Source organism: Xiphophorus hellerii, chromosome 12 (genome assembly GCF_003331165.1).
Source record: "Xiphophorus hellerii strain 12219 chromosome 12, Xiphophorus_hellerii-4.1, whole genome shotgun sequence".
Lineage (NCBI taxonomy): Eukaryota > Metazoa > Chordata > Actinopteri > Cyprinodontiformes > Poeciliidae > Xiphophorus > Xiphophorus hellerii.
In genome coordinates this window covers 29,217,650-29,232,066 of record NC_045683.1, presented here as the reverse complement: position 1 = coordinate 29,232,066, position 14,417 = coordinate 29,217,650, and the positions used below count along the sequence as shown (strand labels likewise).

At 39.1% G+C, this 14,417-nt stretch overlaps 1 protein-coding gene and 1 long non-coding RNA gene across 2 annotated transcripts in view; both read right to left on the bottom strand.

Annotated features, from left to right (window-relative positions):
* The window catches only part of zmat4a (zinc finger, matrin-type 4a), an 88,600-nt gene extending 83,501 nt beyond the window's left edge, over window positions 1-5,099 (bottom strand). The window contains exon 1 of the mRNA XM_032579172.1: window positions 4,739-5,099. Coding sequence (XP_032435063.1) covers window positions 4,739-4,825 — 87 coding nt within the window. The 5' untranslated portion in view covers window positions 4,826-5,099. The remainder of the gene's footprint in view (window positions 1-4,738) is intronic.
* A 299-nt stretch (window positions 5,100-5,398) lies between these two features.
* Window positions 5,399-10,013, bottom strand: LOC116729263 (uncharacterized). Its single transcript, XR_004341121.1, has 2 exons — window positions 7,350-10,013; window positions 5,399-5,889 (listed from the first exon to the last, which is right to left on the bottom strand). It is a non-coding gene; the product is annotated as an uncharacterized LOC116729263 (long non-coding RNA).
* Window positions 10,014-14,417: the final 4,404 nt, after the last annotated feature.

Genomic DNA, 14,417 nt, shown 5'->3' with positions numbered 1-14,417 from the left:
TAGGCAGTTAGCTGAAGGCTACAGCTTCTCTCTTCCAGTCGTTGATATTCGTGGCCTTCGATTGACCCGTCTTCCTTAGACTGGGCTGTTTCTCAAGGCCCTTGAAAGGATGCAGACCCTAAATTCGGACACTGCTGTGTTTTGTTTGACTCCTAAGTCTGGAGCACTTCCGTTTTCAGCTATTTTTTTGTTTGCTGCATTTTATTTGTGGTTGTAGTTTTTTTTGTTTGTCTCTTCTCTGTTGCATAGAACTAATGTATTCATGTTTAAGACACTTATTTTAATGTAAGAAAGAAAGTAGTTATTGAGTTTTCCCGTTGGCAGCCACTAGAGGCGCTGGATTAAGCCAAACAACATCTATAGCCTGGTCAGGTCATGTTTGTCTTTTGTGGCACTTCCAAACTGTAGCAGATTTCAATAGAAAAATATATTTTTGAATTCCACCCCAAAAGTGGCTGTTTAGTCAAGAAAATAACATCTTAACTGTTTGGGTTGCTACCACACACTGGCAGCAGAAAGCTGTGCATTTAAAAGAAAAACACAACAGCCTGAATTTAGCTTCAAAGAGGAGTGAGCTCCGCACTAAACGTGTTCTACATTTTAATGTTGCTGTGAGAGAGAAAAATGATCCAAACGGCAACTGCAAATGGAAATTAGCAGATGTTATATGTCTGAAATGCAAACTAATGACCTTTATCTGTTCTGCTATTGTTGGTTTTTAAACTGAATAAACCGACGGACAGGTCTGTCCGTTGAGGAATCGACGGACAGACCTGCACGGAGGAACCGACAGGTGACCTGACTGAGCAGACTTTTCCCTGTGAACGCAGTGTTTCCCCCGGGGATTTGGTCTGGGGGGAACGGCTGTAGCAAAGACGAACAATTTAATTCAGTTGAACAGCAATCACGCCGTGCAATTGAATTGATTGCCATTAGCACAGACAAAATATATCTAACAGTTATTGAAGAAGTAGCTGAACGTGTCTTGAATACATTATTGACAAAACATTACCAAGGAAGAAAGAAGACTGAAAATGTTATTTATTCATCTTTTATATACTGCATTTATGTATCCCTCCTCCCTAATATATCTTTTTTTATCGGTCTCTCTCCATCTTTCTGTCTCGCTCTTTAACTATCTTTTATCTGTTTGTCTCTCTCCATCTTTCAATCTTTATCTGCTGCATCTTTCTCTCTAGCTATTATTTATGTATTTACAAGGGATGAACCTTTTTCACTCCTGATACCGATATCTGAAGTTTGGTATAGACTGATACCAATGCGATACAGAAAAAGAATACTGAATTGACTTAAAACCTTTTTTTTGCTGTTGTTGTTGGGGATTTTAAACACAGACATAAAGGTACTGAATTACAAATATATTTGATAACTCTGCACCAGTACAGCACACTTAAACTACACCAATACTAAACAAGCTTGGTCAAACATGGAAAAACAATGTAACTAGGCCTGTCACGATAGCAAATTTTGCTGAGCGATTAATTGTCTCAAAAAATTATTGCGATAAACAATAATATTGTCTGAAGACCTTTTTACACTGATTTAATGGAAATGACGTAATAATGCATGTGATTTCCTGCCAAAAATAGATACACTTTATTTTCAAAAGAATATTTAACACTGGAGCTGATAAACAAAATAAACAAAACAACCAAAAACAAAATGGATTCTCAGTCTCCATTAACAAAAAATGTACTTGATAAAAACTAAACAACATAAAGCCAAAGTGGAAATAAATACTGCATTCAACCAAAAGAGTGCAGATTATGAAGTCTGTATATTATGTTGCCCTTCAGTAATAATTAGATTTAAATAGAGAAGATGGGCACATCGACTACCTGATGCAATAGTTCACACTACATGATTTTTTGCTCCTATTTTTCCCCTTAGACAATCTTAGAACGTTGGTCTTTCTAAGATTGTGTGGTGTGTTACGGTAGATCGTCGTTGCCGCTCCGATCTAAATCAGGGGTTTTCCCCGACTGGGAGCTTTAACTCAGCATGTTGAATGTGACAGGTAGCCAATCAGAAAGCGTGGATTCTCCTCTGTGTTTTTTGAGGGGAAATTACGTCGGGGAATCCCAAACAGCTGACACGGCGCAACCCGAAGTCCAGCCGACGTGGAAACAACATTAATGTTTATTCAACATGCAAAGAATATAGAAATGACAAGGGGAGGAGTTGGAGCGAAATTGCTACCGCAGTTGATAAACCCGGTAACTTTTCAGCTGTTCTTCGTTAACGTGACGTAAATAGGTTATAATGATTTTCATTCGGTCAGGACTTTACGCTGACACTAGTTACATGCATTGCAGGTAGATTGTAGTAAAGCACTGATTAATGTCTGGTTTTAAAATTAGTTCACTGGACTTGTAGCCATTATTTTGTGCCCATTGTTGGACACCACACGGCTAATGTGTGGTCTGTCAGGTTTTAAAAATGGGCCGACAATCGGCCGCCAGCTCTAAGACCGTGTCGTGTGCGCTGGGCTTTACACTAAGGAAATGAGAAAGGGAGGAGTCAGTGGAGAGCACCGCAGTTGAGCCTTTTTTCATTCAGTGTCATCAACAGAAAGAGAAAAAGGCCGGAAGAGACGATAATGCCGATAATTGAAATGACGTCGATAGTTTTAATTTATCGTACGATTAATCGATTTATCGTTTATCGCGACAGGCCTAAATGTAACGTTAATTTGTTCAGCTAGTGCAATTAGTAAGTCTAAATATAATGTAAATTAAATAGTAAAGCATATCGTGCAAAGCACAAAGCATACAATTAGACTTAGTAGATCTGTCCCTATGAATCAGGCACATTGTCACAGATACCCTATCTAGAATTTTCTCTTCCAATATCAGATTTGTGCAGCTCTAGTATTGACCTACCGAGCCCAGTCTTATACAACCAGAGAGAGACATTTTTGGTGATGACAGAAGCACTTGGGCTATTTTGTCGTTCTTTTGCCATTTGTACCGCGAGTAAGTTATCAGTTTCAAGGTATACAAAGGTCACGGTTTCAGAACCACTAAAATTCTCCATCATGCTGTTTCTGCCGCAGTACAAGTGTTTTGTTTTCTTTTATTTTGTCTGGTCAGATATAAAAGTACAGGTTAAATCCCATCAGTCACATGGAGCTGCAGTATCTCAACCCCTCAAAGAATACAGTTTGTATATTTGTACTGAAGACTTTGAAGTGGTGTAACTATTGCTTTGCATTTCTAAAAGATTTTCAATAACCTACAATTACAAAATTCCTATGTAGGTTTTTTCCTTTCTGACTTAATGATAGGTATTTATCATATTATCATTTATCAGGCTATAGTTCTTATAATGATAATAATTTTGACTTACCCTTATCATGACAAATTCCAATTAAGGATGCTTAAAAAACTGCCCTTATTGTTAGTTTTGTTATTTTTACTACTTTCTCCACTGAATGAAAGCAGCAATATATATCTATACAGTTGAAAATATGATTAGATGCTGTTACTATGTGCAGTTTAATAGTATAAACCACCTTTCTTTATGAGACTGGTGTCCTAAAGAAGCATATTGCAAATGGGAATGTTTTTCAAAAGTAGTATTTGTGTTTGAGAGACTATGATGTGCCAGCTATAAAAAGAAGCAATACATAGTTTTTATCATCACCACTATCACAATAGTACCACAAAATATTGTGATAAAACTTATCCATATCACCCACTCCTATTCTAACTTCAAGGCACCAGAAACACATTCATACTGTAATCATAATACCGTAATACTGCGAAACCGTGAAATTTTTACATAACGTTATCCCATTATAATGTCATCTACCAAATTGGCAGATCAAAGCTTTACAAAATTGGTCATCAGAAATTGACCAAAAGATCTATTAATCGCTGCATTTCTGATACATTAGTTAGAAATGTGCCAGTTTGGCTTAATTTACATACACTGCTGTTGTCTGTAGAGAACTTAACATTATCTCAAACTAAATCAGTTTAAAGAACACTGGAGGTAAAAAAAAAAAAAGAAGTACCCTCTGACCTCCTGCAGGTGGAGCAGAAAAACCGGAAAAAAAAAACCATTCATCATGTCTCAATAAGCCTGACATCGTAATCCATTCAGTCTATTCTGAGGTTTTAAATGAAATCGTGACACAGGAGGTTCGCCCACTCCCCTTCTCCCTCTGCCTTAAATGTCACCTTCAGAGAAGAGTGGGGCCATTCTGCAGCATGCAGAGCAACCTGGGGAAGCACGCGCAGGATGGGGAGTTGATGCTCACGTTCTTGCTTTATTATTATTTTTCTGACAAGGCAATGGGGGTTTTCCCCGGGGAGCGAAATTAACATTACTTTGATAGACTGTCGCGGGAATTCTGACTTGAAGGTTTAAAAGAGAGCGGGTGAACACAGACCGCCTCTGTCCTGTCCGCAGCAGAGAACCCGTTCAAAGGGGGCATCCCCCGGACCCTACCGGGGGGGGGGGGTTAGCTTACTTTTTAACTGCCCCTCACCATTAGATCCGCGGGGCTCCGCGCGCCGCTTCGTTTCGGCTCCTAGAGGAAGCGCGCGCGGCAACAATCCGGGGATGCTCACAAAATCAGCATGCAGCACCAACATCTGTGCCTTTCATCCTCGGCAAGACAGCATCTTCAAACTCACACTCGTTTACCCTCCATCCCCCCCTCGTGTCAGGGAAAAGAAGGCAGGCGCGAGCGGGTGCAGAATGAAGGTACCTGTAACTCCACGCTGTAGCCCTCGTAGTAGTGCGTCGGGAAGACCCCCAGCAGTTGTTGCACTTGGATGGAAAGTGTACACTCCATGAACCAGAGGATCCTGAGGTGCGGCAGACTGAGTTGGAGACTCGTCTGCTGCTGGCCGCGATACTACGCTGGAGTATCTATAATGTGCCGACTGTCTCCGCCCCCGCTGCGCCGCCATTGGCCGTGACAGTTCAGCTCGGGCCAGGCGGCAGGAAGTGCCTGCTGCTCCCCACATTACTGAAATATCACCTGCACACACCTTTCACACAGAATGCTAATTTGTTGCAGGTCAAACATCACAGGTTATCTGCTGAGTTCATATACAAATATCATTTAACATGAATGGCAGAATATGTGAGGTAATATATATACATATAAATAAATAAATAAACATACACATACTTCGAGCTGCTAAAAAACCTTCAAAATTAGTGTGACCAATTATCAGTATTTTTACAGCTTTTCATTTTGAATTAATTTCAGGTTTGTCTTTAGACTAATTATATCTGTATTTATTGACCAAACTAATAAATACATTTATAAAATAGACTCAAAGAACAAATGAGCGCAAGGGAACCAAGAAGTTGCCAAAGTTACAGAGAAATGAACAAGTCATGTTTGTATTGATTTTGATCTGTACTGTACGTCCTTGTCCCTAGCGGGGTCCGGAGGGGTGCTGGAGCCTATCTCCAGGGAACGTTTCGGGCGAGAGGTAGGGCACACCCTGGACAGGTCGCTGTAGCAGGGCAACACAGAGACAGACAGGACAAACAACCATGCACACACACACATGCCCACACACACACACCTAGGGAGAATTTAGAGAGACCTGGATCTGGACATAACAGAAGGAAAAAAGCCATGGTGACAGTTTCCAACTCTTATTTCAAGTAGTTTACTTTATGACCCATCTTCAGGTCATTACAGTGCTGACTGCATGCTTAGAAAAACGTCATCTATGTGCTTTTGACCAAGTGTGACATCAGATATTAAATGGTTTTGTACCTTGTGCCATACATGTGAAGCTTGAAAACTTGTTCCTCAGAGCAGAACCCTCTTCCAGTCCATAGAGGCACACAGACCTTTCCACTTTGCATGTGCAGATATCACTGAACTGCCCTCACCTCAAAAGGGAACAGTAGTGCGGGATCATTTTACGAAGAATGTGAATCCATTTACAATGTATGATCAAAGGACATCAATTATTGCAGGGATACCCTGTGAGCGTTTCATTCCTGAGTTCCAGAAGACAGGCATGTGTACAAATCCTTTAAAAGTCTTGAAAAGGCTTTAAATCTAAAATTAAGGATTCAAAAGGTCTTTAATTTAACAAAATACTCTAAATTGGCCTTAAGTATATCAGTCATCCATCCACCCATCCATTATCCAACACACGGTCACCAACAGCCCTGACGACCTCACAGGGGATCTCAGCATGTTGGATAACGGATGGGTGGATCTCAGCGGGCGAGAGGCGTTAACTGCTGTTTGTGTATGTTATGTGTTTTACTAAGTGTTTCATTCAGTGATAATTAATTGCAAAGAAATAAATGCTAAGGAAAAGTGCAAAGCATTTTCATTTGTCTAAGGTTAATTATTTAAGTTAAGGTTTACAGAGCATTACAGGATTGAAACTTAATAAAAAAAAAACACCCTTATAAGTGACCGCTGTTACTGAAATTTATCTGTAAAACTCACTAACTTCATCCATCCATCCATCTTCTAACACTCTTGTCCCTAATGGGGTCAGGAAAGGGTGCTGATGCCTATACCTCCAGCCAACGTTCTGGGCGAAAGGCCGGGGTCACCCTGGACAGGTCGCCAGTCTGTCGCCGGGCAACACAGACACAGACAGGACAAACAACCATTCACACACACTCACACCTAGGGGGTGTGTGTGTGGGGGTGTGCGTGTGTATCTGTGAGAATTTAGAGAGACCAATTAACCTGACAGTCATGTTTTTGGACTGTGGGAGGAAGCCTGAGTACCCAGAGAGAACCCACGCATGCACAGGGAGAACATGCAAACTCCATGCAGAAAGGCTGGGAATCAAACCCTGGACCTTCTTGCTGCAAGGCAACAGTGCCACTCGCTAACTTATCTAGGTATTAAAATCTTTAAAGAACATAACAACATAGGTTATAATTTTACACCTGTTTGTGAATCTATTAAAAAGACATTTAAGAGATGGTTAGCCAGGAACTTAACTATTTATGGTAGAGTTCTGCTAAGCAGGACTGTTAAGAGTGTCATATGTTCTTTCATCACTAGAGGTCAGCAAAGCGCTATGTTCTGATCTGGATGAGATTCTCTTCAAGTTTGTATGGAAAAAATAAAGCACATAAAATAAAATAAAAATATTCTGTCAAATTTATTAGGTGAATGAGTTTTAAAAGTTTTGACATTTAATGTCTTTTTGTCATATATTCAAAATTATTTACATTAAGAAATTTCAAATAAGAAAAAAAAAAAATCTAAATTTTATGTGAAATATTTTCCCAAAACATCTGTTTAGAAAACTAGGGGTTGAACATTTTTGGTTGCATTGTTCTTTCTCAGTTGGACAACTTACAGCCAAATTACCTTAGTTCCACCAGCAGGTTCTGTTATGCCATGCTCTTCTGTATAAACACTGCATCTTCTGTATCATAACTGCATCATACACACATAGAGATGAAAGAAAAAACACACAATGGTCACAGAAATAACTTGAATCTGACAAAGATAATGAATAAAAATTCTATGGAAATGAACAAATGAAAGTCAGACGTTGCGTCTCAAACATGCTTCAACAGAATTATTCTAAAAAATAAACTCATGAAACAGGCCTGGACAAAAATGATGGTACCTCTGAAAAATAATGGGACAAAAGAGACATGTTAAATCAAGATGTGACTATTAATTAGCATCACTGGTGTCTACGTTCTTGTAATCAGTCAGTGCGCCTAGACATAAGGCTACAGGTGCTGTTTGGTGACTTTGCTACAATCCTAGCAAAATATTATATAAGATGAAATGGAGTGATAAAAAAACCCCCTCATGCAATAATTTTGAAGAAACTAACTTACAGATATGTTGCTTCTATTGAAAAATTCAAAACTTGTAAAAACAATAACTCTTCTTAAAAACGTTGTCTCACAAGCAGGCACCTTTGTTTTATCATGAACTTTTATTTTTCTCGCAGTCGTTGTAAATGAACTTGAATGCACTTTTGCAAATCTGAAAAAGCACCAGCAAAAATGGAGCAAACCACATGAAATTCCTCTTGAAAGACCCAGCAGAAATGATTATTTACAACCATTAGCTACAAACCTTGAATGTTATATTAAATATACCTGACTTTTTTTTTTTTTTGGACCAACTTAACAAAAGAAAACATATTTGCACTGCAAAACCCAAAATCTTACCAAGTATTTTTATCTGGTTTTTAGTGCAAATATCTTAGTTCACTTGAAATAAGACAAAGCTAAAATTTTGTTTAATTTAAAAACAAGACACAGAAGACATTTTCCCATGTTATAAGTGAAATTATCTGCCAGTGAAACTTTTTCAAGGCTTTTTGAGTTGAATAGTGAACTGAAGCGACCGTGTGAGATCCATGTGAACGTGAGCCAAATTTTAACGTCAGTAAAGAAAAATGACAGTGCTGATTGTGCAAAAGTAGATCATCTTTGTATTACTCCCCATCCCCTGGTGCATAAAAGCTATGTGTTTAAAAAACAATGGTTTGGACCCTAATGTTTCATCATTGGAGCAGTTTATGTTGAAATTAGAAATGGGATTAAGTCTAGGAATCTGGTGAATGTTTTGACAACTAGAGTTTATTTAAAGTTGGCTACGTGCTTCTGGCGATGTTTTAATTAAGATAAACATTCACCAAAGTCCACAAGCTGCTCATGTGGAAAAAAGCGTCTGAGCATAACGTTGGAGTTAAAATCACATCACCAGCGTTCAAAAACACCCGTCCGTCTCAGATCTTTGCTTTTATTGAGTTGCCAAGTTTCACGTTTCCTAACATCTCCTTAATATAGTCATTTGTTAGAATATGGCGCACAGCCAGAATTTTTTTTTTTTTTTTAGAGTTTAAAACAAACTCGTCCTCATGATGTGTAGAGAAAAGCCAAACAAAAGAGTCAGAAGGGATTTAAGTTCTCCTCGATTATGCTGTTTTTAACTGTCGGTACCATCACTTGGATATAAAACATGAAGGTGAGGTCAAGCCTCTGCATTACAGAACCCTCCTTTCTATTGTAGAAACTTTAAAACTTATTGCAATTTAAAAATTGTCCAGAGTGAATTTGTTATTTTTCAGTATTTGATTCTGTTTGATCTGAGTAGATGCCAGCAGTGTTATGAAGTTATCAATACATCTTCACAGTAAGAGGGTCTTCTGTTTGAATCCTGACAGGGACTTTGCCTGTTGAGTTTTCATGTTCCACCATTTAATTATAAACTTCCTCCAGGATCTGCAACTTTCTACTGCAACAAAGATGTTCACAGTAGGGCCGTAACGACTAATTAGAGTACCCTGTTATCAAAATGTCTTTTTGCAAATCATACCTTCAGGGTTTATTAAATTATATTTCATTATTTAGCGCATTGTGTTCTGCCGGGATAATTATTTGTGTTGCGCAGTGCTCTCAGTTCCGCCAATGAGCTGTCGATGAATGCTAAGCGCTATTAGCAGAGCGATAAAATGTCTTCTTATTGAAAAAAAGAACTGAAATGGCTTTTTATGAACATTTTCTCTTTTGCGTAGTAACTTACGTAGTTAGTACTGAACTAGACCACTTTTTATTTGATTACTCGATTAATCTTAAGGATTATTGATAGGTCACTCCATTACTGAAATAGTTGTTTCCAACAGCCCTAGGTCACAAGTCATTTACAAAAACCAATTAGTCTCAACTGAACAAAAAAACATGTTATTTTGGATTTCAGACCTGCACTGTTTGTCATTAGAACAGGCATCAATGTTTAACCTACATCTTTAATCAAATGGGCATTTTTGTATTTTGACTGTGCATACAATGGGTAAAATTAGTGTAAAACATGCTCAATTACACACATGTAATTACATACAAACAGCTGGTCCTGATGGTCCTTATATAGTGCTAGTCCCAAGATGACTGCCTTATCTGCCAACATGTAAGCAACGTGAAGAGGCCTTTGCTTTCCTCCATAAGTGGCTCAACAGCAGAACGTTGAGGAACACCCCAATATGATCTATGTTTGATGGAGTAGTTCCAACCTGCCAAGATAGGATAAGTAAATCAGTTTAGCACAGCACCACACAATTACCGTCATTTTTCCTGTTCATCATTCAGCATGTTACAATCAAATGTGTGCAACATGCCACTGCGATCCAGTAATGGAACAAACCCGTAGTGTACCGAAGAGGAATGTGGATGAATTTGTCTCAAAAAATGTTCCTGGGATTCTTATTTCTTGTCTGATTTCTTTTAAATGTGGCTGTAATTAAAGGTGAGAGAATTGCCAATGTTTTCAGGTGAATGAACAAACAGGGCAATTAGTCAAGTTTATATTGTTTATTGTTACTTTCAGAAATGACAGCGGCTGCAGTGCGCCACAGCAAAGTGAAAATAACGCCGAAAAATGGGTGAAGTACAACTCAAAGCCACTCAGATTCTGCCGTTTTGTTCCCCTGCTCTCCTGTCAGGGTCACTCCACATGCACACCTTTTGCCATGGCAACCGGTTGACAAAGGCTCATCTAGCAAACAGAGCAGTTGAAGTGTATCACAAACATCACACAAACAGAACATTCTGCAGAAACATAAATCACCGCCCCTGTTGTGAACCTTCCAGAAGATGTCATTTTTATTTTTGGGAACCTTTTGTCATTCTCATTTTCAGAGTTTTTCAGTAATGTGCTGCCGCTGCCATAATTACCAGTATCCAATCAGTGGCGATAAACAAACTGGTCATATACAGGAACTGAAGAAAGCCAGCATCCAGAGTCAAGCAGAGGACAATTACTGACTTTCAGGTGGGCCTCATGTAACAGAAACTTGCTGATGACAGAGTGCTAATATTAGTAGTTTTCCAAAGTACACGAAGTGCTGTCCCTGCTTTTGATTACTGCCATGCAGACAACAGTTTGAGAAACGCAGTACAACACCATGACTGTTAGACCACACAGTGCACTTAGAGGTAAGTGCAAAGAAGAGTAGCCGAGGCACGGTTTCCACTTAATAAGTGTGTAAGCGTGTGCTCACATGAAAACGACGCCCGCAGGGGATCTTCCTCACTTAAGAGAGCCGTATAAACAGAGCTGGAAAAATCCTTCTAGTGAAATATTGTTCTTACATCTAAATTTATGTGTTTCCCCAGGAGCTTGTGATTTCAAAGTTTACTTAATCAAAGCAATCTCAAAGGCCCAAGTCACCAGACATGTTGCGAACAAACCAGTGTCAACAGCTGTGCCCGGGCTTGATAGGTTTATCAGGAGGTGCCAACAGCCCCAGGTTCTCTTCCATGGGCTGGGAGAGTCAGCGGCGGTGATGAGCAAACAGAACGGATTAAGATGGAAGAGATCCAGATTTTTTGTAACGCTAGGTGCGCACACGATATGTATTCTGTCTAATAGGGTGTTTTCACGGGGGTTATTCAGAAAAGCGTGTTGATATAGCTTAATCTCTACCATGATATTTTGAAATTAGAGTTGGGTGTGCTCACACTTGTTAGGTTTTCTGGACCAAAACAGAAATGTAATCATGAATACCTTTGACGTTTAGAATTTCTTTTTTTGATGCCTAAAGATTAGCCCAACAAAAACATGTCGACGATTCTGCGCTCTGATAGATTTCTCAAGCAATTTTTCCTCCACTGGACCAGAAAACTCCTGTTCTGCTCAAGGGCAGTGTGGGATAGTTACTAATCTCAAGGTTTAAAAAGTTATCATACCACTCCTACAAGTTAAAGTTGTAGGACAGGATATATTTAGTAAGATACCTGCCGTATAGCAAGCCTGGTAAATAATAATAATAATAATAATAATAATAATAATTTAATATAATTTGATTTCTCTGAACAGTTCAGGGATTTTGAGATATCTCACATGTTTCTATTGCCACTAGTAATAATGTGATTACTGTTTGTAGTAATGTAGTTATTATTTAAGCTGCAGTAACTTTTAGAAATAATAATTTCTTTCATATTTGTTGAAACTGTCACTATGTCATGAAGATACAGTATGAGACGGATCATCTGTGGAAAAAATCAAGCTCCCCCATCTTCTCTCAGTGCTAACTAGAAACAACCAATCAAAGCCGGGAAGCGGGCCTTGGCGCTGTCAATCATGCTATGTGTGCCGCTGCTCATCCCCCTTCATCATCCCCTCACCTTACTCTCTGCTAATCTGCAGCTAACGCCCAGTTCACACTACACGATTTTAGAGTTGTCGGCCGATTTTCAAAACCTGAGAGGCCACACACTAGCCAACCAAAACCGTTCGATCGGGCCGATCGTGCAGTGTGTGATGTACAGCCAGCCTCACAGCAAGAGCAACACACCACACACAAACTGATTTCTCACCGACATTCAGATTCCAGACCGAAAATACAGGAAAAGCACATGTAACACATGTGAATTTAGAGTAAACAAACATGGCCGACAACGTAGAAGCAATAGCAACAGTTTATTTTAAACATAAAAGATGTAACAAAAAGAAAAGGCGTTTGATAAAAGCGTGGAGAAGGGGCACGCGGCGGCTCTATTTCTTTTAAAAGTTACATTTTCTTCTTCTATACCATCTGTGTCTTTAGATTATTTTCTGTTCTGTCGTTTCTTTAAGCTTCATCGGTTAATTAGCATTTGCTGTTTTAATGTTTACAATTACATTGAGAACAATATGCACAAAATAATGGCTACAAGTCCAGTTAACTAATTTTAAAACCAGACACTAGTCGATGTTTTACGGGTGACAATTACATTCTGTAAGCGTCAAGCCCTGACTGAATGAATAACCTTATCGTTATAACCTATTTATGTCACGTTAACAATGAACAACTGAAAAATTACCGGAATCAACTGTGGTAGTAATTTCGCTCCAAATTCTCTCCTTGTCATTTCTGTGGGTATTCTTTGCACGAAATGTTGAATAAACATTAATGTTGTTTCCACATATCATCTCTGATGTCCGCTGGACTCCTGGTTGCGCCACGTTAGCTGTTTGGGTTCCTCTCAGTGCTTTCTGAGGGGAAAGTACGGAGGGGAATCCGTGGCTACCTGTCACATTCAACAAGCTGCGTTCTCACTACCAGTCAGGGAAAATCCTACACGCTGCGATAATCCAACATGTTGAATATGTCTGATTTCAGATGGGAGCGGTCCCGACGTTCTACCGACCGGACCCGATCGGTCGTAACACACCACACACTGCAGGATGATCGGTTATGATTATCGCAAGCGACAATCTTGGAAAGAAGAACGTTCCAAGATTGTCGTAAGGGGGAAATCGGGGCAGAAAATCATGTAGTGTGAACTGGGCTTAACATAGTCAGTTGTGAATTCTCAGGCTAGTTAGCATGTAACAGTACGTCGTTTTTCTGCCACAGGCACATTGAACAGTACATGAGGTTGATTAGCAGCACTAAGACCCTCCTGCTGACTCTGATTGGTTGTTTTTGGTCTGGAGCAGGTCATTTCTTCAGACATTAATAGTAGCTCAGGGTGGAGGTGGAGGAGATGGATGGATCTTTTCACAGATTATGTGTCTCATAGCAAACTCACAACATGGTGACAGTTTTTAACAAATATGTAAAAAAAAAAACATTCTTTGTCAAAGTTACACACTGTATTTTTAACTCAAGTTAACTGGTTTTATTGCATTTATTTGCCGCAGCTGTGTATAGACAGCCGTACACAAACTCTTCAAAGGTCTTTCAAGTGGTATTTTTAGCCAACACTTACTTTAATTTGTCCCACAGGTTGGGCCTAGATTTTATCCTTAGATTTTTCTAAATATTTTTTGCTGTCATCTTGCTTTAATCATTGACAGCTATCACAGTCATCCCCCACTCGTGGCATTTGTTGAAGTAAAAAAAAGGAAAACAAGCATCAATAAAATTTGTTAATATCATTACAATAATCATATTTGATCTCCAGTGCTCTAGAAATTCTTCCAATTCGCCTTTAAAAAGAGACTCTGTTCATATCGGTGGTTTGTTGTCTTTTATATCAGTCAATCATAATGTGTGAAAATGCAAAAAGAAGTTTTCAAATGATGAGTTAATTTACCCTACCCTACCCCCTAACCCTTGGAACGGCGTTAAGAATCTGGGATGCTTAAAAAAAGTGACAAGTGCAAATTTAACTGCACTGAAACTTTCAGAGCCAATGTTTGGCTAAAGAGTGCATTTTTAATGAGTGAGGAGACATCAAGCCTTTTCAGATAACATAGGAAGCTTTTGTAAATCTGATTTTTCCAACGGGAACAGAGCCAGGAAAACTAAAGAGGCACCATATTGTCATTTCAGATGGAAAATTCCTATGAAGCTGTAATTTTGCCCTCTGTCATTATTATTTTAAAACAACATAATGACTAGGGAGTACTCATTAGACAGTAAACCTCAAAAGTGAAAACTTACAGAAAGTATTATCAGAACACAGAAATGACTGCATCTCAGGA